Consider the following 26,794-nt stretch of genomic DNA (forward strand, 5'->3'; position numbering starts at 1 on the left):
TAATCTCTGTTTCTTGCTGTACATGCGTTTCTCTGCCTCTCTGGCTGACTGTCTCTGTGTCTTTCTATCACTTCCCTGCCCTGGCACTCTTTCCCTGCCTCTCGCACTCTTTTCTCCCGACTCTCGCACTCTCTTTCCTGATCCCCTTCCCTCTTTCCTGCCCTCCCACCTTTCCCTGCCCTCCCCCATGTCGCTGTTTGTTTCTGTCTCTTTTTCTCTGTCTCTCACGGTCCCAGGGACTCTAGGTGTATCCCTTATTCGATGTCTCCGTAGCCCTTTCAAGAACTGTGATTGACCCAGAGGCCCCGACTGGGCCCGAGGGCCTGTGCGGTGGGCCAGGACCCTCCTCCCGGGAGAACCTCCGTGGCCTAGAAAGTCAATGGTGTGAGCTGGTGCCAGCGGGCTCTCTGGTCTCCCAGCTGATGTTTCTGAACAACCCTGTCCTTCCCGTCTCCCCGTGGCATCATCGGACCCCTTCTGTGCCCACCTGTGGGCCGCTGTGGCCCGTTAGTAATTGTGCTGCTTGGAAAGCTCTTACTTGGTGCCAAGCACAGTGAGCTGAGCACTGGGGCAGATACAGTGTAATCAGATTTTTGGGGGGGTGTGTGTGTGGTATTTCTTAAGCGCTTCCCGTGTGCCAGACACGGTTCTAAGCTCTGGGTTGGATACAAGGTAATCAGGTTGGATACAGTCCCCGTTCCAGACAGGGCTCACAGTCTTCATCCCCAGTGCTCCGCACACAGTAAGTGCTCAGTAAATACTATCGAATGACTGGCAAGTACCTTCACCCCTGTTGTGCCACTGTGCTCGTGGGCAGCCCCCAGAGGCGCCTCCCCCTCTGCCTCCTCATGTCCCGATCCTCACAAAGCTTGTGCCGGAGAAAAGCCGCTCCCTTCCAAGGCGGCAGCTTGTCGAGCCAGTCCGGTCCGGTCCGCCCTCGGGAATGGCCTCGCGGCTTCTAGCCGGGTTGTAGCGTGGCCCGAGGCTTGACTCTGCCGTGTCTCCATGCGAGCATTTCCCTCTCCCTCCTGGCTCTCGGTCAGCTCCGGTCCATCTCTCCACCCCATTGGGGCGGCCCACCGGTATCCCGCTGGGGCCCAGTCTCCTCTTCCCGCCCCACCTGGGGCAGCGTGGTGCGGCCAGCAGAGCTCTGATGCCGGGGCATCATCAGCGGGGGTGGAAGGTGCTCCCATCTGGCTGTCTGATGTGGAATCCGGTCCGTAAAGGGCGTCGGTGGAAGTGTTTGGGGGGGGCCTGGGGGGCCTTTAGAGAAGGCCAGACGGTGCCTTGGCTCCGTGGGCCGGCCTGGAACGGGGAGATGTCTGCCTGTCTGCCCGTAAGCCTTCGCCAGGAGTCCAGGCTCCGGGCGGAAGGCAGAAGCGGCGGGTCGTGGGGGTCCAGCCTCCCCTGGCCCCGCTCCACGTCCTCAGGCCCCGGAGCTCGGCGCTGGACCTTACGGACGCGTGAGATCTGGGTCGCCGACTCCGGGAGGCTCGACCCCCGGGGAGACCCCGATCCCCTCCCCTTGCCCCTTCCTCCTCCATTTCCCCCTCCCGTCGGCAGAGACACCGAGCGGGCTAATGACAGGGTATCGCTCGCCGCTAAGTGCCGAGCGATCGTCCCGAGGAAGAGAATCGAATATTTTCTTTCAGCAAAACCCGAGGCGGGGTACGGAAGTGGCGTGTTTTCGTCAAAATGGCCCGCACGGCGATGACTGTAGCAACGGCAGAGGGAAAGTAGGAAGCAATATCACTGTTAATCAATCTGCGGAGCTCTCTCCCTTACAGATGTCAGTACAAAGTTAAGTGCTGAAATAATTGCAGCGTCGGCTTCGGCGGAGCCACCGCTGCTCCTTCGGCGCGTTGCGCGGAAAGGGATGAGCGATTCGCCTTACAGCCAGCAGCCGAGCGCCTCCGCGGGGAAGGCGGTGGGAAGCCGCCCTCCCGTCCGTCACCGCGGACGGCCGGTCGATTGTATTTATTGAGCGCTCACCGTGTGCGGAGCACTGTACCGAGCGCTTGGGAGAGTACGATGCGACGATGGACACGTTCCCTGCCCGCAATCGGCTGACAGTCTAGAGAGGGAGATAGATAATTAATAGAAATAAATAAATGACGGATCTGGACGTATGTACTGAGGGGCTGGGAGCGGGGATGAATGACGGAGCAAGACAGGGAGATGAAGAAGGGAGTGGGATTGGGACCCCCCCCCCCCGGCAAACTGGCCCGGTGTTGGGGCGGGGATTGCCGGCAACCGGACCACGGTGTCCGTTCCCTCGGAGGGGAAGCTCCTCCGCCTTCCCGAGGCTCCGTATCCCCCTCTGTAAAACGGGGGTGGGAGCCCTGCCGTGGGACCGGGACTGGGTGGGCCCTATCTGTCTTAATAATCCCTGTGGTATTCGTTAAGAACTCACTATGCGCCGGGCCCTGTACTAAGGGCTGGGGTGGATACGAGTTGAGGCCCTGTCCCGCGTGGGGTTCACAGTCTCAATCCCCACTTTACAGATGAGGTAAATGAGGCCCAGAGAAGTGAAGTGACTTGCCCAAGGTCACTCGGCAGTCACGTGGCGGAGCCGGGATTAGGACCCGGGTCCTTCTGACTCCCAGGCCTGGGCTCTATCCACTAGGCCGCGTTGCTTCTCTATCCCATCCTTCCCTTCCACCGTCACCTCCAAGACCTACCACTTTCCCAAACCCCCGGCTGGCCCTCTCCATCCCGCCCATCCAGCCCACCGCCTGCCCGCGCGCAGGAAGTGGCTCCGATCGACCGAGCAACGTGCTGGAATAGGGCAAAGGCTCTGCAGCTTTAATCTGGTTGGGCCTCGCCCGAGCCGTTCAGTACAGCACTCCGCCTACCGCAGCCGCTCAGTCCGTTAGGTCGGCGGGTCGGTCGAGGGCCGGGGGGTGGGCCGTGCCGGGGAGGGAGGGGGGCTTTGAAACGCCAGGCGCGGATCGAGTCCGGGACTCCGTGCCGGAAGTTCCCCTGGAAGAGCCGGGGGAGCCGGGGCGGGGGTGGGCCGAAGGGTGTTGTAGCGAAGGCGCGCCTCGTCTCTGTTTTCCAGAGGGTCATTTTCAACATCGTCAACTTCAGCAAGATGAAGAGCCTCTATCGGGAGGGGATGACGCCGGTGGTGAAATCCAGCAGCAGACCAAAGTGGTGAGTCCCGGCCCTCGGGCCCACTCCCGGAAGCCGGGGACATCGAGGGTGGGGTGGGAATCCACCCGGAGATCAAGACGGGGAGGCTTGATTTTATTCTGCCGTTGTTTTCTTTCGATGGTGTTCTTCGGGGCTGTGCGTCAAACACCGTTCTAAGCGCTGGGGTAGATACGAGCAAATTCGGTCGGACACGGTCCCCGTCCCGCCCGGGGTTCTGAGTAACTTCGTACGGCATTTCGTGTGGTATTTGTTAAGCCCCGACTATGTTCCGGGCACTGTACTGAGCGCTGGGGTGGATACGAGCAAATCGAGTTGGCCACAGCCCCTGCCCCAAGTGGGGAATCACGGTCTCAACCCCCGTTTCACAGATGAGGTAACTGAGGCGGGAGGGAGAACTGAGGCACAGCGAGGTGAAGTGACTTGCCCAAGGTCACACAGCAGAGTGGGAGAGCCGGGATCAGAACCCAGGTCCTCCGACTCCCAGGCCCGTGCTCCATCCGCTAGACCCCGCTGCCTCTCCAGGCCCTTGCGTCTGCTTCCGGGAAGGGGTGACATCCGGGGAGGGGGAAGGAGGAATCGACCCGGAGACCGAGACTGGGGAGTCCTGGCCCTCGTGGCTGCTCGCTCCTCCGGCTTTCGCCACCGCCTGGGGGGAGACCTCGGCCGCCTCGCTTGACTTTATAACCTGGGGTCAGAAACCCGCCAGAGGGTTTGACTGGGAGGTGGTGGTGGATGTCTTTTTGCTTTCGATGATAATTAAGCGCTCACTGTGTGCCGGACACTGTCGCAAGTGCTAGGTGATCGGGTTGGACGCAGCCCCTGCCCGACTCTGGGCTCACAGTCTCCGTCTCCATTTTACAAAGGAGAAAGCTGAGGCCCAGAGAATTGACGGGACTCGCCCAAGGTCACACCGCTGACAAAAGGCAGAGCTTGGATTAGAACCCGAGCCCTCCGACTCCCAGGCCAGGGCCCTTTCCACTAGGCCACGCCGCTTCCTCGCTCTCATCGTTATCATCGTCCTTTTCCCTTATTGCTACCGCACTTCCCCTCCCTGCCCCGTTCCTTGGCCAGCCTGGGCCCGGGGGGGGGGCCGGGGCCGGCGGGGGGGAAATCCTTCCCGCTTCCCCTTTCGATCTGATTCTGATCGACGGGGCCTCGGCCCTCACGACAAAGGCCCAGCCAGCCGGGTCAGGGGTGGTCCTGCAGAAAATACTCAGCTACCCGTATTAACGTATTCAATGCATTTATTATATGGAGTAGGAAATGATAGCTCGCGGCCGGGCTCTTTCAGATGGAGAGCTTTTTATTTCTCGGTGCAGCTCCTCTTCTTGCAGGGACATACCCACGCACCGGTGTGCAGCAGGGGCGGCGTGCGCGAACGCGTGCGTGTACGCGTGCGCCGGCTCAGGGCGCTCACCGGAAACCCGGGCGGAGCGAGCGGGTGCCGGAGCGTCGGCCGTTGGGCTCAGATCGAAAGGTCAGATCAGTCCCGGGAGGAATCACCCCCCCCACTGCTCCGAGCGGCCGACAGTCTCGATCCCGGTTTTCCGGCCCCGCGGAAGTCGGAAACGTCGGAAGCGCGCGCGCGTCTTCCACGGCCGAGGCTGCCGGACTCTGGCCGGAGGGACCGGCGACCTCGGGGATCGGCGCCCGCGCCACAGGGCGGACGCCGGCCGGGGATGGGCAGACCAGAGGGAGTCGGGGGGAATGGTGTTTTTTTAACGATATTTGTTAAGCGCTCGCCGTGTAGCAGACGCCCTGGTGAGCGCTGGGGTAGATACAAGTTGATCGGGTCGGACGTGGTCCCTGTCCCTCATGGGGCTCACGGTCGTAATCCCCACTTTATAGATGAGGTCACCGAAGGACGGAGAAGCGGAGCGACTCGCCCAAGGTCTTGCTTCTGACCCCCAGACTCGGCTCTATCCACTAGGCTTCTCTTAAGCCATGGTTACGGGGTAGATGTGACCCTGACCCTGTCCCACGCGGGGTTCTTAGTAGGAGGGAGGACGGGTATCGAATCCCCAGTGCGTTGATGGAGAAACCGCAGCACGGAGAAGTGACTTCCCCAAGGTCGCCCGGCAGACCAGCGGCGGGGCTGGGATTAGGACCCAGGACTCCTGGCTCCCGGTCCTGTGTGCTTTCCATTAGGTCGCGCTGGAAAAGCCCCGGGCCGCCTGCCCTCCTTCCCCGACGTGTATAAATGGAAGGTGATCTCTCTGGCGCTAGAGCCCGGGTTTCGGCCTGAGTTTGGGAGGGAGGACGACAAGGGGCACCGTCCCTCCACGGGGGGAGAGGGCGGGCAGGACCGGGTCACCCCTTTGGGCCTTTCCCGGTGTCTCGGCCCCATCCGCCGTCCTTTGATTCGGGACCGGGGACCGGACCGAGACAAGCAAACGCGGTCAATAAAAACCTCATCGCCGGGCCCGAAGGGCTCCCGGCGGTAATTAAAATTTAAAGCGGGTCTTATTTAAAGCCTAATGAGAGAGAAAGAGAGAGACATGCGTCAGGCCTCCGTGAGCGGGGGAGGAGGAGGAAGCAGGAGGGGGAACAGGAGGACTCGGCGACGCCGCGTCTAGGACACGGCAGCCGAGCGGTGAACCGCGGAGAGACCGCCGCCGCGGACGGGCCAGCCCGGCGGGTGGGTGACGAGTGGCAGGCGGCCACCGCTCCCTCCAGCGGGGGCTTCGCGAAGAAGACCGGGACACCAGGAGGTCACCGGAGAGCAGAGACGGGCCCGGTGCAGGCCGGAGATGGCCGGTCAACGAGGATCCCCCCTGCCGGCCACACGGCTCTGGAGGAAGGGTCCGGCCCCACTCCCCCCGCCCCCTACGGAGGGGTTCTCCCCGTTGGCGATGAAGCTTCGAAAACGGAGGCCCGCTGGAGAACTAACAGGAAAGGACCTCCAAGGAAAGGAGGTCCAGCTCAGCCCGGCCCTGCGGTGTGACCTCGGGCCAGTCACCGAGCCTCTCCGGTCACGGCTTCCTAAGCTGTAAAATGGGGATGGGGTCCTTGGCAGGGAAAGGGAATCACCAGCCCCAAGCCTGCTGTATTAGACACTTGTGTGCAAAGCGGTGGGCGGGGCAGGGAGCGCCGGACCAGATGGGTACCCGCTGTTTGCGGAGCGTGGCCCGGGGGGATGCCCACCATTCGCGGAGCGGTGGGCCGGGAGGGTGCCCATTACGTGCAGAGCAGCGGGTCGGGCAGGCGCCCATCGTGGGAGGACGGGGGCGGGGGGGGGGGTCTGGCAGGCTCCCGCTGGCTACGGAACAGTGGGCCAGATGGGTGCCTATCGGGCAGAGCGGTGGGCTGGGCAAGCGCCAGCTGTGTGCCAAGCGGCGGGTCAGGCGGATGCCTGGTGTAGACGGAGCAGTGGGCCGGGCGGGTGCCTGCTGGGAGCCCCAGGGAGATGGGGCACGGGGAGATGAGGTGCACCAGTTGGAGGGGAGAAACTGAGGTCGGAGGGGTCGCAAGGCTCAGGCGATGAAGGTCTGAACGGCTCAGGCCCTGCACGTGGGGCCGACGCCCCCTACGCCTGGCACCGACGTCCCCGGGGCCCCGGCCTGGCCGAAGAAGGGTTAGAAGGACGGACGGGCTGCCAGGGCACGGGTCCTCGCCTCAGGGCACGGAGCAACTCTGGCCGTCGGGTTGGTCTGTGCCACGCCGTGCCCACGGGGTCGTGCCCCGACCCGGACGGGTCCGGGAGTTCCCATCCGGGAACCACGGAGAGTGGTGGGGGGCGGTGCCGGCGGCCTGCCGGGGGGATGCCAGCTGGCGAGAGCCGGGGAGACGCAGGCCGGCAGAGCGGATGGCCCCCGTTTCCACGGGGCTCCCGGGCCAGCAGGGATGGGGCACACGAGTCTCATTCCCGTTTTCCAGATGGGGAGACGGAGGCCCCGATGATAACGATGATCGTGGTACTTGTTAAGCGCTTATTATGTGCTTATTATGTGCCAAGTGTACAGTCTAGAGAACTGTAGTCAAGTCTAAAGGACAGAAAACAAGCAGTGAGCTCTGTGATATTTTTTTTTTATGGTATCCGTTAAGTGCTTACTATGGGTTAAGCACTGTTCTGAGCCCTGGGACGGTTAATCGGGTTGGACACAGTCCCTGTCCCACATGGGGCACACAGTCTAATTAGGAGGGTGAACAGGTTTTGAACCCCCAGTTTAAAGTTGAGATAACTGAGTCCCAGACTTGCCCCAGGTCACACACCAAGCAGTCGGCAGAGCCGGGATCAGAACCCAGGTCCTCCGATTCCCAGGCCCAGGGTCTGTCCGCTGGGCCTCACTGTCTCTTGGGCTTGACCCCGCCCTCGGGATAGAACCGTCCTCCAACAACTGACCTTGGCCTCCGCTTCCGTCCTCCCTCAAAATTTACAGCGAGGGCAACCGTCGGGAAGCGACCTCTCCCGTTTCCCGGTCGGGAAGGGCCGGCATCTCATCCTTCCTTGGCGGAGAACGCGGCTTCGACCCTCCGCCTTTCCCCGGTGCCTTCCACCGGCCCTGTCCGCCTATGTTTAGCTCATTGATTTTCACTCAGCCCGTCTGGCTGCTCGAGAACTGGGCCGAGAAGACGGCTCCGTTCCTCCCGCCCTGCTCGAGACCACGTTTCTTACCTCGGTGATGTGAGGCCCGGGCCCAAATTCCCCGCAGGGAGAGCGCGTTCTTCCGCCCTGGCCCTGACAGACGTTCCTGCCGGCGATCTTGGTCCTTCGGGGCATCCTGCCTCTCTAGGCTGGGACCCCTCTCCCCGGAGGAGGTTCTGCTAAATTGTGGCGTCACCGGAGAGGATCGTGTCTGCGTCGCTACGGTCCCAGCCGCGCCGTGTCAGTCCGGCTTCCGGCTCCTCGCGAAGCAGCGAGGCCTAGTGGAAACAGCCCGGGCCCGGCGGTCAGAGGACCTGGGTTCTAATCCCGGCTCCGCCGCTTGTCGGCTCTAGACTGTAAGCTTGTTGTCGGCAGGGAATGTGTCTCCCTGCCGTTGTGGTGCGCTCTCCCAAGCGCTTAGTACGGCGTGCGCACCATAAGGGCTCAATACGTACAATTGACCGACTGCTCTGTGACCTTGGGCAAGTCGCTTAACTTCTGTGCCTTCGTTTCCTCCTCTGTAAAATGGGGGTTAAGACTGTGAAACCCGTGAGGGACAGGGACTGTGTCCAGCCCGATTACCTTGCATCTACTCTAGCGCTTAGTACAGTGCCTGGCACATATTAAGCACTTAACCATGCCGCGGTTATTGTTGTTACCGTTATTCCTCTCCCCCGGAGTGCCCCGTCCCCATCAGAGTGGGCTGGCCGCCCCCCCACCCGTCCCCCGCAACCCTGCCTGGGAACTGCCAGCCTCGGTTTCTGTCCTCTCGCTCCCCGTCCCTGCTCCCCGCAGGGTCCATCCCACCCACTCCACTGAGGAACACGGACCGTAGATGCCAGGGAACCCCTTGGCGTGGTCTCCGGACGGGTTTAGGCAAACGCCGCAGACCACCATCATTAATGGGGCTTTTAATTACCCGCCATCGCTGGGATCGGCATGAACTCTCCAGCAGCTCTGCTAATTAATATGGGGATTCGACGGCTGTTAATTAAGGGCAAATGAGACAAGGCTGACGCAATCCTCCTTGACTCTGATGAATCAAACCGGTGACTTTTTTTCCAGATCGGCGGGATTGATAAAAATTCACCCCCGAGTGGAAGCCGGGCCGGGTCTCGTCAGGGGGCAGGGCGGTCCGATGGATCGCCCTCCCGTCCCCCATTTCTTGAGCATCCGGAACATCAGTTTCGCGGGCCTCACGGGAGGAGAAGAGCTTGCCTCTCTGTCTGTGTGTTTGTCTGAGAGGTGCCCTTTATCTTGGGGTTTTTTTTATGGTATTCATAAATGGCTTACTCTGTGCCAGGCACTGTAATAAGCGCTGGGGCGAGTACAAGCTTATCGGGTGGGACACAGTCCACGTCCCACATAGAGCTCACATCTTAATCCCTATTTTGCCGACGAGGTAACCAAGGCGTAGAGAAAGTGAAGTGACTTGCCCAGGGTCACCAAGTGGAGGAGCCGAGATGAGAACCCAGGTCCTTCTGACTCCCGGGCCCGTGGTCTATCACTAGGCCCCGAGGCCGGGCCTCGCTCAGCTCTTATTCCTTCGAGGAAGCAGAAGGAGGGAGGGGCCGATGGTAGCCGCATGCGGGAGGGTCAGCTATGGACTGGATGCCTCCCCAGTTCGGAGGGCCGTACCCTAAAGCGATTCCTCGAGTCCACCAGAAGCTGGGCCCGTGCCCGCTGCCCTCGAGGAACAAGCAGTCACCAGCAGTGTCTTCAGGGGTCCTTACTGAGACCCCGCTGGATGCACTGCACCGCACCGTATCCCGCCCCCCCCTCCCCCCCAGTGATAATAACGATGGCATTTGTTAAGCGCTCACTATGTGCAAAACACTGTTCTAAGCGCTGGGGGTGATACAAGGTGATCAGGTCGTCCCACGTGGGGCTCACAGTCTTAATCCCCATTTTCCAGATGCGGTCACCGAGGCCCAGAGAAGCCAAGTGACTTGCCCAAAGTCACACAGCTGACAAGCGGCGGAGCTGGGATCAGAACCCATGACCCGTGACCTCCGACTCCCAACCCCGGGCTCTTTCCACTGAGCCGCGCTGCTTCCCTAAGGGGGTGCTTCCCTGCACACCCCCCCCCCGCAACTGTTCTAAGCTCCTAGGAAGGTTTAGGACCACGAAAGGATGCTTTCTTCCCTTCCCACTATGCTCAAGTGAGAGGGAGAGGGGGAGGAAAGCAGGGAGGGAGAGGCGGGGAGAACGACAGTTCACACCTAAGTGCCCCAGCCTGATTGGGATCAGGCAGCATCACTCTCTCTCTCTTTTTTTATGGTATCCGTTAAGCGCCTACTATGTGCCAGGCACCGTTCCAAGCACCGTTCTTCCCAGGCGGCTTTGGGGTCCTGATCTGAGGAGATGCTTTTCGACCTTTCGCCTCCGCCCTCGTCCAACTCCGGCCGTCGCCAACAAAAGCAACGGAGCCCGGCAGGCAGGACGCGGGCTCGGCGGTCGTGAGGCCCGGCTCTGCCCCGGCCTGCCGTGGGCCCTCGGGAAGATCACCGAGCCTCCGTTTCCTCACGTGTAGAGTGGGGATATGATCCCTGCTGTGCCCTTCTTTCTTAGCGGCGGTGTGGCTCAGTGGATAGAGCACGGGCCTGGGAGTCAAAAGGAACTGGATTTTAATTCAGTCTGCTGGGTGACCTTGGGCAGCCACTAAACTTCTCTGGTCCTCATTGCCCTCATTTGTACAATGGGGATTGAGTGTGAACCCCACGTGGGACAGGGACCGTGTGTCCTACCTGATTAACTTGTATCCACCCCAGCGCACAGAACAGACACGTAGTAAGCACTTGACGAGTACCGTAATTATTAACATTTATCAGTAGGCCGTAAGCTCCGACGGGGGCTCGGACCAGGTCCCATCTGGGCGTCACGATTGCCTCTCAGAGCTGAGCACAGGCTCGGCACACGGTAAGCGCTTAATGAATACCCTCGTCGTTATTCTGATTAGATTACCATGTGTCGATAGAAAAGCCCTCTATTAGCCATATAGTTTCTTTAATTAATTTTTCCATGAATGAGTTCCTGTTAGAATATTCATTCTTACAACAGTATATTGTGTTGTGATGCACTTTGGCGAAATTAACTCGAAGAGCCACTCTTTGCAATTTTAATATTCCGCTGGGTTTTCCGTTCTAGAAAACTCATTAGTATACATGTACGGAAAGCTGAAAAGAAACCAGAGAGAGGCATATTGTGTGAATAACAGTCAGGAAAAAGAGACAGCTGGCATGATAATTTTCTAATAAAGCTTAGAAAAGGCTGCAGCGTCTTGAAAAAAGGAAAGCGCTTTAATCTGAGAATTCCCTTTGTGCGGGTCCGCTCCGGACCGAAAAGTCGGGCGTCTCATTCTCACCTTTTACGCATCCTCCCTGAGAGATGAATATCTCAGTCGCTCGGCCAAACCTCCAATTGCCAGGCCAGCCGACGGCAGCGCAGGGAGGCTCCGGTCCACCCTCCGTCCTCCCTGCCTGCTGCGGTCCTGGCCGCGGAAGTGCGTTTCCTCTCCCCGCTGGGGGTGGTCAGGGTGGCTGCGGGTAGCGGGGACGACATCTGGCGAGAAGAGGGTGGTCTGGACGCTCCTCCCCTCCCATCTGAGACCCCCGCCCCGTCGGGCCCAGGGACCCACCACCCGCCAGCCTTCTCCCTGGAACTCCCTCACCCCTCATCCATTCATTTAATTGTACTGATCGAGCACTTGCTGTGTGCAAAACACTGAACTAAGTGCTTGGGAAAGTATAACAATCAACAGACACATTCTCTGCCCACAACAGCTTCCTCCCGGGACACCCCCCCGCCTCCCAAAAGCCCCTTCCCTCCTGGGACCCTGCAACCCCTCCCAGGCCCCCCTCAACACCTGCCCCGGCCCCTCTTTCCCGGGACCGTCCCCGTCCCTCCTTTCAGGGACTCCTGACCCCTCCGGTCAGGGACCGCCCCGAAACCTTTCCCCCAGGCCCCTCCAGCCCCACGTCCGCTTCTCCCAGCTCCTTTTCTCCGCCTTTCTCCAAGCTCCTGCTGGTCGATTTTCCTTCCCGGCATGAGAACTGAGGTCAAGTGTCGGAGAGGAGAGGCGGCCCAGGGGTCCCCTCCCTCTCCCTTCCCCCTGCCCCGCGCAGTCTGGCGGAGGGAGGGGGTCCCAGGAGGGAACCGGGGTCCGGCTCCTCCACAGAGATTCAGGCGGCTCTCCCTCTGCTGGATCTGGAATGAGAGAGACTCTGTTTTCACCTGAGGAACGATGATGACGGAGAGGGTTCTCCTGAAATTTGGGAAAATGGGCTCTCTGCCTATTCCACCGAAGCCTAAATTAGATAGGTGGTTCTCATCGTCTTAGAGGAGAGGGAACAATCCGGGTTCCACCGCGGCAGAGGGGCCAGTTAGACATTTAGATCACCTTTCTGATGGCGGCTGCGTCTAGAGGTCCACAGTTCCCCAAGACCACCGTCGTCTCGGCATCGGGACTTGCGGAACACCTTAGTTGATGCGGGGCACTGTATTGAGCCGCTACTCGCTTCCCCGTGCAGAGCACGCGTCCTCTAGGCCGTGACTTTGTTGTAGGCAGGTAATGCGTCTGTTTGTTGCGTTATTATACCCTCCCAAGCACTTAGTGCAGGGCTTTGCCCGAAGGAAGCACTCACTAGATACAATTGAATGAATGAATGGGTGTATCGAGCACCTTTTACCTGCAGAGCACCGTTCTGGACACCTCCCGTGTGCCGAGCGGGGTCCTTTTTTTTTTTTTTAATGGTATTTCATTCATTCAAGAGTACTTATTGAGCGCTTATTTGTCAAGTGCTGACTATGTACCAGGCACTGTTCTGAGCGCCTAGTGGATAGAGCATGAGCCTGGGAGTCAGGAGGACCTGGGTTCTAATTCTGCCTCCACCACTTGTCTGCTGTGTGACCTTGGGCAAGTCACTGCACTTCTCTGAGCCTCAGTCACCTCATCGGTAAAATGGGGATTAAGACTATGAGCCCCGGGTGAGACCGCATTCAACAGAAGCAGCGCGGCTCAGTGGAAAGTGCCCGGGCTTTGGAGTCCGGGGTCATGAGTTCGAATTGCGGCTCCGCCACTTCACTTCTCTGGGCCTCAGTGACCTCATCTGTAAAATGGGGATTAAGACTGTGAGCCCCACGTGGGGCAACCTGATTCCCTCGTGTCTACCCCAGCGCTTAGAACAGTGCTCCGCACACAGTAAGCGCTTAACAAATACCAACATCACTAACCCATCTGCCTTGTCTCTACCCCAGTACTTAGTACAGTTCCGGGCACATAGTAAGCGCTTAACAAATACCGCAAAGAGAAAAAGAAAGCGTCGGGGTAGATACAGAGTAATCAGGTCTCACACGGGGCTCGCGGGCTTAATCCCCATTTGACACATGAGGTAACTGAGGCACAGAGAAGTTAAATGACTTAAACAAGATCACAAAGCAGATAAGTGGTGGATCGGGGATTCGAACCCAGGTCCTCTGGCTCCCAGGCCCGTGCTCTAGCCAATAGGCCACACCGCTTCCTGGGCGCCCACTGCATGCGAAGCTCTGTGCTGGATGCCTAGGCCGGGCTGCTGTGGTTGTCCGGGAGCAGCACCATAAGGCGAGAAGCCGGTCCTGCCGTAGCATCAACCTGGGCCCGGGGAGGGGCAGGGAGGGGCGGGGGGTCCCGGGGAGTGGCTGGGGGAACGGGGGACGGGGTCCGGGGGTCCCGGCCCCGTTTGTGGCCTGTAGCAGCCGTCGGAGAGACTTGGGGGGCAGGGCCTTGGGGAACATATGTCTGCCCGCGCCTTTCTTGTTGCGAAGTGTTGATCGGTACAGTGACGAGTCTTCGAAAATAGACCCGGAGGCAGACGTGGGGAGTGGGGATGGCGGTGTGGGGGCAGACTGTGGGGCGGGGGGCCGGGGGGGGGGGGGGCGAGATGGGGACTCGGCACGCTCGCGCCCCACACCCCCGACCCCCAGCTCGGCTTCCGGACGCGGCCCCACGCCGAGAGCTGGGCTCACACGCGGAGATCAGTCAGTCAGTCGGGGATATTTACTTACGGTGGGCAGAGCACTGTGCTGAGCGCTCGGGAAAGTACAGTGCGATATAGCTGGTCGGAATCCCTGCCCTCAGGGAGCTTCCTGTCTAGGCGGGGGGGGGGGGGGGAACAGACAATAAAATAAATTACAGATGGGGAAGCGGCCGAGTCTAAGGATACATCTAGCTAGCTAACTAGAAAAAATTGCAATTGAAGAGTCAGGGGGTCCTGGTGGTCTATGCTGGGTCACTTCGGAGAGTCAGAGGTGGAGTGGGGAGAATCAGGGATGTTGGACGGTCCATCCTGATATGTGTGTATGTGTATGGCCGACCGTATACAGCTATACATATTTATATCTATGTATCCCTGCACTCCGCCCTTCCCCATCTGTTTTTTACTTTATCGTCTGTATAGATACATGCTGTGAGGCTAGGGCGGAGGCCCCCAAATCCCCCTCACCTCTCCACCCTGAGGAGAGGGGTCACCTGGGGGCTTCTCCAGCCCGGGAGTTCAGGGACTCGGGCCCGGTAGCGCCTTCTCACCTGTTGGGTCAGCCCGGCCGGGGTCAGCCTCAACCTTCCCCCTTCCCCGCGGCCAGGCGGTGGCTGGGTCAATGTCGGATTCCTCTTGGGTCGGCCTTGAGGGTCACCTCCGAGAGCTCCTCGGCGTCTGCCCCGGGGACTCCTGGGTCGGCCCGAGGGTCGGTCCCAGGAAACCCCCGGTCCGGCCCAAAGGTCGGGCCCGAGAGCCCCCCGGAATCTGCCCTGGGAAACCTGGGTCAGCCCCGGGGGGCAGCCCCGAGAGCCCTTGGCATCTGCCCCGGCCACCCCCGGGAGTCAGTCCCGGGAACCCCAGAGCGGCCGGCTCCCCTTCGGACGCCGGGCGGGACGGGACGGGGCTCCGGTTGTGCCGGAGAGGCCCCGGCTCGTTGGTTTAATTAAACAATCGCCGCTATTCTTGGCGTGGGTCATTTTGAGAAATGGTAAAAATAAAATTAAAGACGTAATTAAGCTGACGAGAGATAAAGACCCGGCGCTGCGAGTTGAAGGCAGTTCATTTAGAAGGAGGCCGGTCCCCGAAGGCCCCGCAGTTTATTAAAGTTACCAAGACAGAGATGTGATAAAATATTTTATGGAGTTCTTTAAAGGGTAAATTGCTCTGACACTTTTAAAGTCCACGAGATGCAGTCAATTGGGATGGCTCGTTACCGGGGGGCTGTATCTGAGGGATTCGAACCCAAACAGGACCTGGGCGGGCAATTCGGATGTTTCCGAGCTCTCCGCGGGCCGCGAACGCGTCTCGGTCTTCGGGCGCCCGGTACAGCCACTCGCACCCGGGACTGCTGAGTCAAACCAGTGGTTTGGGGGTTTGTTAAGTGTGTAATTCAGGCCAAGACCTGGGGTAGATACAAAAGGTCGTCGGGTCGGACACAGTCCCCGTCCCACGGGGGTCTCACAGTCCAAGAGGAGGGAGAACAGGCACCAAATCCCCGTTTAACAGACGCGGAAACTGAAGCACCGAGACGTGTCTGCCGACTATGTCGTGTTGTACTCTGTCAAGCACTTGGTACAGTGCTCTGCACGCAGTAAGCATTCGGTAGATAGTTTTGATCGATGGAGAGCTTTGACTCCCAGGCCCGCGCCCTTTCCGCCAGGCTACGCCGCATCTCGCCGCACAACTTCTGCCGCAGTTATTCCTTTTAGCGGCGCCTTGCTCTGTCCACCCCATATTCCTTGTTCACGGTGCTCTGGACCGCCTTGCCCTGCCCCCAAATCCACGCTCTCCCCACAAGCCCCTCTTCGTCGCCCCTCGGATTCTCCCTTATTGCCTCTAGACTGTAAATTTATCTCTAGTTTCTAAGCTCCTTACATTGTACTCTCCCGAGCGCTTAGTTCAGTGCTGTGCACCCAGTAGGCGCTCAATAAATGCAATCGACCGGATCAATCCCCCTGATCCCACCCCTTTTTTCCAAGCCCTGTCCATCCCCCTGAATCCCGCCCATCCCCTCTCCCTCAGTTCCACCATGGCCCCCCCGCCCCCCAAGTCCTGCCCGTCCCTTGAACCCAGTCCCCTTTCCCCCTCTCTCCACCCATCCCTTCTCCTCCACCCTCTGGGCTCGCCGTCGTCACCGCCGCTGAATTCTTTATTGAACAAAGAAGCACCAGGCCCTTCCCCCACCGGGGAGCGAGCGGTCATTACCCGTCGGGGTCGGCGCAAACCCGGACGGATCGGAAACGTGACTGAGCTGCCGAGGCTCTGTGGGCAGGGGCTTGTGTGCCCGGGCACGCGTGCATGGGCGAGCGTGCGAGGGTCACGGCTTCTGGGTCTTCGCTGCTCCTTGCCGGGGCCCCTGTGCCCCATCACCTCCTCCCTCCTGAAAATTAGGTCACAGTTCACTTCCCCCCTCGGCCGTCTTCTCCTCAGTGCTCAGTACGGTGCTCTCCGCCCTGTAGACCAGTGTCCAGATCGGTTCCAACCCGGGGTCAGCGCTGTAGCAGGTCACGGTCAGAGCCTGGAGAGATTGCTGCGGGGTCAGAGAAGGAGAGGGAGAGAGTCATATGGGCCTGATGGTCCATCCCGGGTCACTGAGGAGAGTCAGAAATGGAGAGGGGAGAGTCAGAGGTGTTGGATGATCCGTGCTGGGTCACTGGGAGAGAATCAGGGATGTTGGATGGTCCATCTTGGGTCATCGGGGAGAGAGTCAGTGATGGAGAGGGGAGAGTCAGGGGGTCCTGATGGTCTGTGCTGGGTCACTTCGGAGAGGCAGAGGTGGAGTGGGGAGAATCAGGGAGGTTGGACGGTCCATCCTGTGTTTCTGGGGGAGAGTCCGAGATGGAGGGGGAGAGTCGGGGTGTTGGAGGGTCTGTGCCGGCTCCCCGAGAAGAGTCAGAGTTGTAGAGGGGAGAATCGGGGTGTCCGAGAGTCTGTAGTAATAATGTTGGGATTTGTTAAGCGCTTACTATGTGCAGAGCACGGTTCTAAGCACTGGGGTAGATACAGGGTAATCAGGTTGCCCCACGTGAGTCTGTACTGGGTCACCGGGGAGAGTCGGGGCTGGGGAGAGGAGGGGCGGGGGTGTCAGTTGGCCCACCACGAAGCACCCACCCTCAGGGCGGATGTCCCGGGATCATCGGCTGGTGACCGCCCAGGGACCGGGACCCCAACGGCCCTGCCCACCGATTGGTCCAATCAAACCTTGCCACTTTCTGGAGGAACCCCAGCAATGGCGGCCGCCGGCCCGTGTTACCCGGAGAGCAGCCCCAAAATGACAAGCTTCCCTCAATAAACGAGTCTTTAATATCTCCAAGCACTCGAATATTTAATTTCAATTTTGCTGTAGTGACGGGTAAAGCAAATTAACTTGTGAGATTAATCATTTTATTTTTAATGAAAAAATATAAATACAGCAGCGCTGCCGCGACTATCCGGACGGCCCGGGGGGGATAATGATTTATATTAAAAATACCGTTCGGTTGGAATTTCTGCCACTGTTTACGAGCTGATTTAATTTCCCCCCCCCTCCCCGAGGTGGGAACGCAGGCAGCCAGGGGGCCCAGGGGGCGGGGGCCGCCTCCGTTCCGTGGGACGGGACCGAGCCCGGCGCGGGGCCCCGTTCCGTCGGGAACATGGAGGGACTGCCGACCGGACCGGGCCCCGAGACCACGGGGAGAGTCGGCCGTCCCGGTTCGGTGGAGAGAGAACCGGTCCATCCATCGGCGACGGTCATTGAGCGCTTACTCCTTGCGGAGCACTGTACTGAGCTCTTGTCGTACTCTCCCGGGGGTCTTTCTCAGCCACCTCCACGCGTTTCTAGTCCCACAACATCCCCGGAAAGCAACCGTTAGGATTCCATTTTACAGCTGGGTAGACGAGGCCCCAGAGAGGTCATCCAGAGGGCCAGTGGCAGAGCCGGGACTCCTGCCTCCCGGCCCCGGGCTCCACCCGCTAGGCCGCGCGGCCGCCTCCCAAGAAAGGAGGAGATAATAATGAAAGGGGCTCAGCCGGAGGGACTCCCAGCGAGTCGGGCAGCCGAGGGGGCCGAGGGTTGGCTTGGTCATCGGCCACCACGCCCCTCCCCGTCCCCACCGGGGCCCCCGACGATCTCGAATCGTCCAGTCGGCCGCGAAGCCGCGTGAGTCCGGAACCTTTGGGTTTCAAATGAGTAGTTTGTTTTTAATTTCCCATGTGTTTGGGGGCCGGTAGGTAGTTCACGAGTGAATTCAATAATTGATTAAAACCATTTTTTCCGGGACCGTTATAAAAGCTCCGGCCCGATCGCGAGAATATTAATATTAATATAGCCCCCTTTGACATTACAGTGACTGTATTAAAATTTCCAATATCATAATGAAATTCTAATTGTTTTAGAGACGCCATGAGAAGAGGTTTCCGCACACGATAACTCGCTAGGATGCCGCAAGCTCCTGGAATGCCGGCCGTGAAATCTTAGGGGGCAGGAAGGAGCCCGAGGTTTTTAAGGATTGGATGGGCAATTACAAACTCACCACGAGCCTTGAATCGGTCAAGCAGTCAGAGTATTTGTTGAGCGCTTGCCGGGTGTGGAGCACCGTAGCGGCGCAGAGCAGCGTGGCTCAGTGGAAAGAGCCCGGGCTTGGGAGTCAGAGGTCATGGGTTCGAATCCCGGCTCTGCCACTTGTCAGCTGGGTGACTGTGGGCGAGTCACTTCACTTCTCTGGGCCTCGGTTACCTCATCTGTAAAATGGGGATTTACGGTGAGCCCCACGAGGGACAGTCCGATGACCCCGTATCTGCCCCAGTGCCTAGAACGGCGCTCTGCACATAGTAAGCGCTTTAACAAATACCAACCTGATTATAAGAGTATGGGCCTGGGAATCAGAAGGACCTAGGTTCTAATCCCAGCTCTGCCACTTGTCTGCTTTGTGACCTTGGGCAAGTCACCTAACTTGTCCGTGCTTCAGTTACCTCGTCTGTAAAACGGGGATCAAGACCGGGAGCCCCAGGCGGGACAGGGACCGTGTCCAACCTGACAAGCTTGTATCTTGCCCAGCACTTAGTACAGTGCCTGGCACGTAGTAAGAACTTAAATGCCATTTTAAAAAATAAACAAACCAAAACCAACTGGGGAGAGCACAGTGGAACAGAGTTGGTAGACACGTCCCCTGCCCACAGCGAGATTACAGTCCAGAGGCTTTGGGGAGAATCTCTTCATTCGGATATCCGCAGTGAACAGAACGGTCCCCTCGGGTTTAAGATGTGTGCCGCTTCGGATGAAAAGAAGTCTGAAGCAGGATTCAAGGGTACTTAAATCCTTAAACAAATAAAGTTCACAAAGTCACTTTAAAACGGCTGGTGAAATTTGTTTCATGAATCCCTGCTTCCAGGAGGACTGGAATAATAACAGTTCTAATAACTGTGGTATTTGTGAAGTGCTTACTACGTACCGAGCGCTGTGCTGAGCGCCGAGGTAGGTACGGTGCAATCAGACCAGACACCGTCCCTGCCCCCCGCGAGGCTCTCGGATTAAGCGGGAGGGAGAAGGGGCGTCAAACCCCCGTTTTACAGAGGAGGAACCGAGGCCCAGAGAAGCGAAGTGACTTGCCCGAGGTCACGCAGCAGGCAAGTGACGGAGCCGGGATTAGAACTCCCCGACTCCCAATCCTGGGCTCTTTCCACCCGACCCACGGGGCTTCCCTCGCCGGCTCAACGTCCGGTCAGTTCCTCTGGGAATTGCCAAGGAGTCTCTCGCCTTCGGCTCCTCTAGACTGGAAGCTCATCGTGGGCAGGAAGTGTGTCTGTTACGTGGCTGTGTCGTACTCTCCCAAGTGCTCGGTACAGCGCTCTGCAGGCAATGGGTGCTCGAGGGATTCTACCGAAGAGCCACTGATGTCCCCGTGTCCGGTGTGATTTCTTCCAGGCAGAGGCTGCCGCTCAAAACCGTCTACTATTACCGCTGCCCGAGGCACCGGGGGAACTACGTCCTGTCCTTTGCCTTCTGCTTCGACCGGGTCGACGACGTGTACCAGTTTGCGTACTGCTATCCCTACACGCACACGCGGCTTCGGCGCTGCCTGGAAGGGCTGCAGAGGAGGGGTCTGCCCCACGTCACGTGCGAGCAGCTCGGCCTCAGCGTGGTGAGCGGCGACGGGCCCGGCGGGGCTGGGGCGGGCGAGGCGCAGCAGAAGCGGGCAGGGCGCGGCGGGACGTCCCCGGCCCGGTCCCACTTGGGTGCACCGCAACTCCTGCCCGGCCGTCGGCTCCCGGGAGCATTTTGGGGGGCGGTGGGAGAGCGGGGGTGGACAATTGTAAGGCCTTTGGGGGGATCGGTTCCCCTTTTCTCCCCGGGGGCGGACTCCGATACAGTCCACGGGTCAGGTCCGTGGGTTCAGCGGGAGGGTCCAGCTGGGGTTTGGAGCCAGGGGAGCCGGTGGGACCGGGGGTCCGCGGAGGCTGTTGGTGCGGGCCAGCGGGGAGGGGGATGGGGACCAGGCGCCGCTACCTGTCCGGGGTCCGGCCCCCGCTCCACGGGCCGGGCCGACCCCCCCCCCGAACCGCGTCACCCGGGCCATGCAGGCCCCCCTGGTAGCGGTGAAGAGAGTCAGATGGTTTGGACTGGGGAACCGGAGCCGTTAGCCAGAGTGCCCCCCCCCCCCCCCCCGTGTCCGCTGGTGCAGAATGAGTGTGGAGTGACCCAACGGGGCATTCGGAAGAGCAAATGGTCATCCGGCCAGCTGGCCATCCGGATTGGCATGTGCCAGTCCGTCCTCCTGAGCGGGAGCACTGTGCTGAGCGCTTGGGAGGAGGCACAGGAAGCAAGACAGGCACTTGGGAACGTTACATTTTTCATTCACCAACCCGCCGCCCTAGCCCGGGAAGCGGAAGCCTCTTTCTCGGCCAACGACCTGACCCGTTTTCCCAGAGTCCCACTCCAAACAGCCCATCTCCCTCTCTAGCCTATAAGCTTACCGTGGGCAGGGGGTATGTCTGTTATATTGTGCTCTCCCAAGCGCTTAGTACAGTGCTCTGCGCACGGTAAGCACTCAATAAATACAGTCGACAGACGGACTCGATTCTCTCACGAGGCCGGCAGGGAGCACAGGCAGAATCCCCCAGCACCGGGTCTTCCCGAGACCGGGAGGGACTGGGGGCTCGTCGGGGATGGACGTGGCTTTGGAATTGGTTTTTGGTCCGAATCCTGTCGGTGTTCGAGGAGGAATCGGCGGTGGCGTCAGTACCAGCGGGATAGTGCCCGGCCGCCACTTCGGCCCTCTGGGACGCGCCTGGCCTCCCGCTGCGGGAGTAGGGATGACTCTTTTGGTGGGAGCGGGGAGCGGCCACCTCTGGGTTGAGAGCACGTGACCGGCCGTCACCCACTTATCAATAATAATTCTGGTGTTGTTAAGCACTTACTGCGTGGCAGGCGTTGTACTAAGCGCTAGGGTGGATACAAACAAATCGGGTTGGGCACAGTTCATTTCCCACCTCTCTCCCTCCCCATTACTGTGTGGGGATTCCGGGGCGCCCTATGTGGGGACTAAATACTCAATGTGTGGAGGTCGCGTTAAAGGAGACTTTGACCTGGGGTGCAGGAGACGTATATGATAATAATAATAATAGTAACTGTGGTATTTGTTAAGCACATACTACGTGCCAGGCACTGTGCTATACAGTCTGTGCTCCACAGGGCAGTTTAAAAGAGAAGGAGGGCAGAGATCTTATGGCCGTTTCACATCACGAACTGCTCATCCACAAATTCATCCGATCCCACCCGGGTCGTGCGGGTTTTCTCAGCCGCACAACGTCCTGGGTGAGCAAACTCCGGGCCACGCACCGTGAAATTCCATCCTTTTAGAGAAAGGTTGATTTCTCCTGGAGTAACTTTGTTAATTGCCCAGAAATCATTTTCTGTTTGCCATTAAACGTCACATAATCCTATCCTGAATGACAAACGTTAATTAAAAACAAAGCCAAAATAAAAATTCCCAACCTTAATTACCTCGAGTGTTTGTCGTGAAGGGGAAAGGAAGGGGAATCGCTCTTCTTCAAATTTAAACAAATGTCACATTTTCTCTCTCAGAAGGGGGGAGTTGATTTGTTCTTTTTTTCTTTTTTAAAGCAAAATAGCTGGCACAGAGACTCGCCCTAAAATGACCACGGCTGAACAGTCAACTGTTTAACAGCTACCGGCCTTTGAGCTGTGGTGAGAAGGCGATGGGGAAACTTCCAGAGGAAAATTATCCCTTGGGGAGAAACAGGTCACCCTTACAAGGGCGGCACTCTAGGGGAGGGGTCGTATCTACTGACTCTGTTGTACTCTCCCAAGCACTCAGTACAGTGCCCTGCACACAGAAGATTAGATGCTCTTTGAGGGCAAGGGTCACTGACTCTGTTGCCTTCTCCTGAGCGTGGAGTGCAGTGTTCGGCATAAAGTCAATTCCATTTCTCCCGGCTCTATTATACTCTCCCAAGCACTCGGTACAGTGCTCCGCACACACAAGATCGGAAGCCCTTTGAGGGCGGGGGTCGTGTCTGCTGACTCTGTCGTAGTCTCCCAAGTGCTCAGTGCGATACCGCGCCCAGACCTATTTTGAACGCTCCTGGCTCTCGGAGCAAAGTGGGGGTTAAACTTTCTATTTCCTTCCATATTCCTCAGAAAACCCCTTACTGGCTGCTCGGCACAGTGCTCAAATAAGCATTTTAATGTAGAATAAAGGTCACCAAACTGGAATTGGAAACCATTAATCCTTTTGCTCTTAAAGAATCCGGGACTTTAGCAGAATAAATAACAGATTAAATAGGAGGCGCCGATGGAAATCCAAAGAGAAAAATCGCACCTTTCGGCGTGGAAGCCTAAACCTGGCGGATTTTAGTGTCCTCCGCTTGCGACGCTGCCCGGCTCAAGGAGGCTGGTCTTCCCACCTGGGAAAACCCAGGAGGGAGAGGGTCGGTTGGGTCTACGGGGGCTCCCGGACAGGTGGTCTTAGAGGATCGGCTTGGTACAGTGCTCTGCACACAGTAAGCGCTTAATAAATATGATGGAATGAATGAATCGGTGCCGTGGGTGGGGCTGGGTCATAGTGCTGGGCCACATCCCCGGGTCTGGGAAACCAGAACCCCAGAAGGGACCATTCTCGGCTCCGGACTGGGGTCAACGGTGCCCGGCAGAGTCCCCACCACACCCCCCCCCCCCCCCCCCCGACCCCGTGGCCCGCCGACTGCCCCGCCGAGCCCGCACGGGCCCGAGCCCCGGTGCGCCCAAAGGGGTCAGCCCTCCCTCGGCTCCCCCGGGGCAGCCTGTCCGAGGCGGTGCCGGCCACGGTCCAGACCCGAAGTCTGGCCGGAGCGGGGGTGTCGGCAGCGGAAGGGCTTCTGGGGTCCGCGCAGGGCTAGCCGTGGAGGGGTTGACGGTCCTGAGCGTTAAAGATCATCAGGTCGGACCCGGTCCCTGTCCCACACGGGACTCCCACTCTAAAAAGCAGCGAGAACCGGTTGTGAATCCCCATTTTACAGATGCAGAAACAGGCACAGAGAAGTTAAATGACTGGTTCAAGGTCACATGGTAGGCAGATCTATAAGTCTGTTTATTTATACCGATGCTATTGATGGCTGTTTACTTGTTCTGATGTCTGCCTCCCGCATCTAGGCTGAAAGCTCACTGTGGGCGGGGATTGTCTCTCTTTATTGCTGAATTGTACTTTCCAAGTACTTAGTATAATGCCCCGCTCTCTTCTCACTACCTCGCCACCGACCTCTTGCCCAAGTCCTGCCTCTGGCCTGGAACGCCCTCCCTCATCATATCCGACGGTGACTCTCCCCGCCTTTAAAGTCTTTTTGAAGGCCCATCTCCTCCAAGAGGCCTTCCCTGACTAAAACCCTCCTCTCCTCTTCTCCCACTCCCTTCCGCGCCGCCCGACTTGCTCCCTTCATTCGTCCCCCCCGCCCCGAGTCCCACATCCCTTATGTCCGTATCTGTCATTTACGGATTTATATTAATATCTCTCTCCCCCTCTAGACTGTAAGCTTGTTGTGGGCAGGGAATGTGACTGTTACGTTGTTACGGTGTACTCTCCCAAGTGCTCGGTACAGTGCTCAGCACCCACTGAGCGCTCGTTAAATATGATCGACCGACTTACCGACTGCCAGGGTGGGTGCCTGACCCGGTTATCTCGTACCTATCATGGCACTTTGCTCAGTGCTTGGCACACAGTTGGGATCGTGTCCACCGACTCGGTTGTGTTGTACTTTCCCAGGCGCTCAGTCCAGTGCTCTGCACGCTGGAAGCACTGGCCAAATACCATGGATGGATGGATGGATTGAGAGTAAGGGATGAACAGACGGCACGATTATTCTCCTTTAACCGAGCCTTCCGGTCAGCGTTTCTTTGGCTATTTTCCAGGAAGGCAGGCAGACTTCTCCCAGAGACCTTTCGCCGACCGCACTGGGCGCAACAAAACAAGGCTCGCTCTTCTCTTTAATCTCAGCTGCCTGAAACATTTCAGCCACTGGACATTTTTCTTTTCCGTTTTCGCCGTCCGTAGAAGGCACGGCGAGTGCAGCTCACGGTTTGCAAACAAGGCAGCGTATATTCGTGATAACGATCATAGGTTTTATTCGAGAAGCAGCATGGCCTAGTGGATAGAGAGCAGGCCTGAGAGTCAGAAGCACCTGGGTTCTAATCCCGGCCCTGCCACCGGTCCGCTGTGTGACCTGGGGCAAGTCACTTCACTGCTCTGTGCCTCAGTTACCTCTTCTGTAAAATGGGGATTGAGACTGGGAGCCCTGGGTGGGACGGGGACCGCGCCCAGCCCAATTATATTGTATTCCTCGTCCCCTGCACTGAGTACAGTGCCCGACACATAGTAACAGATGCCATGACTATTATTATTATTTTACGAAGCACTTGGTGCCGGCGTAGACACGCGACGGACAGATCAGGCTCCGTTTGTCCTTCCTGCGAACGAGAGGCTTCACAGTCTGAGGGAGATAGAGAAAATTATCCCCTTTTCGCAGATGAGAGGTCGAAGGCCCGGAGAGGTCAAGCGGCCCGCCCGAGGTCACACGGCAGGCCGGGGGTGAGGTCGGGCCGGGAACTCAGATCTCCCAGCTCCGGGCCCTGCCCCGGGGTGGTGGAGGGGGGGGTTGGGGGTTCTCCCTCCCCCAAAACCCAAGGACTCTTCCGCTCTTTTCGACCCAGGACTTGGCACCCACCCCCCCCCCTCGGGGGTCTCCTGTTGTCGGGTGGACGGGGCCTGGGAGCGGCTCCAGGCATCCAGGACGAAGTTTTGGGTTTTATGGTATTTGTTAAACACTTACTATGTGCCAGGCTCTGTACTAAGCGGTTGGGTAGATATAAAGTAATCGGGTTGGACACAGTCCGTGTCCCACAGGGGGCTCACAGTCTTCAACGCCATTTTACAGATGAGGAAACCGAGGCGCAAAGAAGTCACTTCTTTGCGAAGCGACCCGCCCGAGGTCACGCAGCGGACGAGTGGCGGAGCCGGGTCCTTCTGGCTCCTGGGCCGGTGCTCCGAACTGTAGGCCACGCTGCCTCTCCCCCCCCCCCCCCAAGGCCCGCGGGCGCCGGACCGGGTGAGGGGGTCGGGCGGGGGCGGGCTGGACCCCAGCCCGCCCTGCCGTAGCGGCTGCGTCACAGATGCCTCACGCGAAGCGAGGTTTCGGTGGATCTACGGAGGAGGTATTGAATTTCTTCTTTAAACACTTTCGGATCACCTCCCCGCCGGGCGTATTTTTAGCTTGTGTAACCGTTTAAGGTGAACATAATTAGGGAAAAAACAATAGCAGAAGCAGAAAGCAGCCTCTCAGCATTTTCTGCCGTAATTGGGGCTGGAGGGAAGCCCACTCCCTCACCCACCGGCTCGCCCCCCAGCCCCCCTCTTCCCGGAGTCTATTTCCGACTCCACCCCAGATCTGCCTGGCTTCTGTCAGCCCCGGGTGCCGGGGTGGAAAACAGCGATGATGCGATAATTACTTTTCGGCTTAATTATCTCCCTGTTGTAATAATATGGATCATGCAAACCTATTTTGAGATGATTTTGATTTATTGACGATCTAATGCCCGCAGACTCGGGATGCAAAGCAAACATTTCCCGTGCATCCGCGGCGGGGGCCGGGGGTTGCCCGTCCGAGGAGGCGGGCCGAGGATGCAGCCGCCGGGCTCTCTGGAAGCCGGGGCCATCCGGACCATCCGTCCACCTGGGCCCAAGCCCTCGGAGGAGGGAGCGAGGGTTGGGGGGGCCGCTTGGCCGGGCCGCCCACCCCCGTTGACCTCGTCTCCTCTTCTGCAGAAACGTGTCAGAGGCTTCTTTGGATGGGGCAGCTTGGAAAGTCGGTCAGTCAGGCGGTCGATCCTATTTATTGAGCGCCGACTGGGTGCAGAGCACCGTGCCGAGCACTTGGGAGAGCACCGTATAACAATCGTGTTTATTGAGCGCTCACTGTGTGCAGAGCACTGTACTAAGGACTTGGGAGAGTTCAATCTAACAATGTAACGGTCGTATTTATCGAGTTCTCACGTGCGCGGACCACTGTGCTGGACGCTTGGGAGAGTGCAAGATAACGATATAAGAGGCACATTCCCTGCTCACAATGAGATTTTGGTCTAGGGGGAGAGACAGACGTTAATATAAATAAGTGACAGATACGGACATAACGGGGGTGGGGCTGGGACGGGGGGCGGGGGGGGATGAATGAAGGGAGCAAGTCGGGCGGCGCGGAAGGGAGCGGGAGAAGAGGAAAGGAGGGTTTTAGTCAGGGAAGGCCTCAGGGAGGAGATGCTCCTTCAAGAAGGCTTGGAAGCGGGGGAGAGTCACCGTCTGTCAGATATGAGGAAGGAGGGAGTTCCAGGCCAGAGGCAGGACGTGGGCGTGAGGCAGGAGGCGAAGAAGACGAGATCGAGGCGCAGCGAAGTAGGTTGGCGTTAGAGCGGCGAAGCGTGCGGGCCGGGTTGTAGGAGACCAGTGAGTTGTGAGGGGAGAGGAGGTGAGCTGATTGAGGGCCTTAAAGCCGACAGCGGGGAGTTTCCGTTCGTAGGAGA

The 26,794-nt window shown here is 58.7% G+C and overlaps 1 protein-coding gene across 1 annotated transcript in view; it reads left to right on the top strand.

The window, feature by feature from the left end:
- The window catches only part of BEND5 (BEN domain containing 5), a 113,740-nt gene that overhangs the window by 51,892 nt on the left and 35,054 nt on the right, over nt 1-26,794 (top strand). Inside the window, exons 4-5 of the mRNA XM_029046571.2 lie at nt 3,062-3,156; nt 19,658-19,874. Of these exons, the coding sequence (XP_028902404.1) occupies nt 3,062-3,156; nt 19,658-19,874 (312 nt within the window). The remainder of the gene's footprint in view (nt 1-3,061; nt 3,157-19,657; nt 19,875-26,794) is intronic.

The sequence above is a fragment of the Ornithorhynchus anatinus genome, chromosome 18, assembly GCF_004115215.2.
Source record: "Ornithorhynchus anatinus isolate Pmale09 chromosome 18, mOrnAna1.pri.v4, whole genome shotgun sequence".
Classification (NCBI taxonomy): Eukaryota; Metazoa; Chordata; class Mammalia; order Monotremata; family Ornithorhynchidae; genus Ornithorhynchus; species Ornithorhynchus anatinus.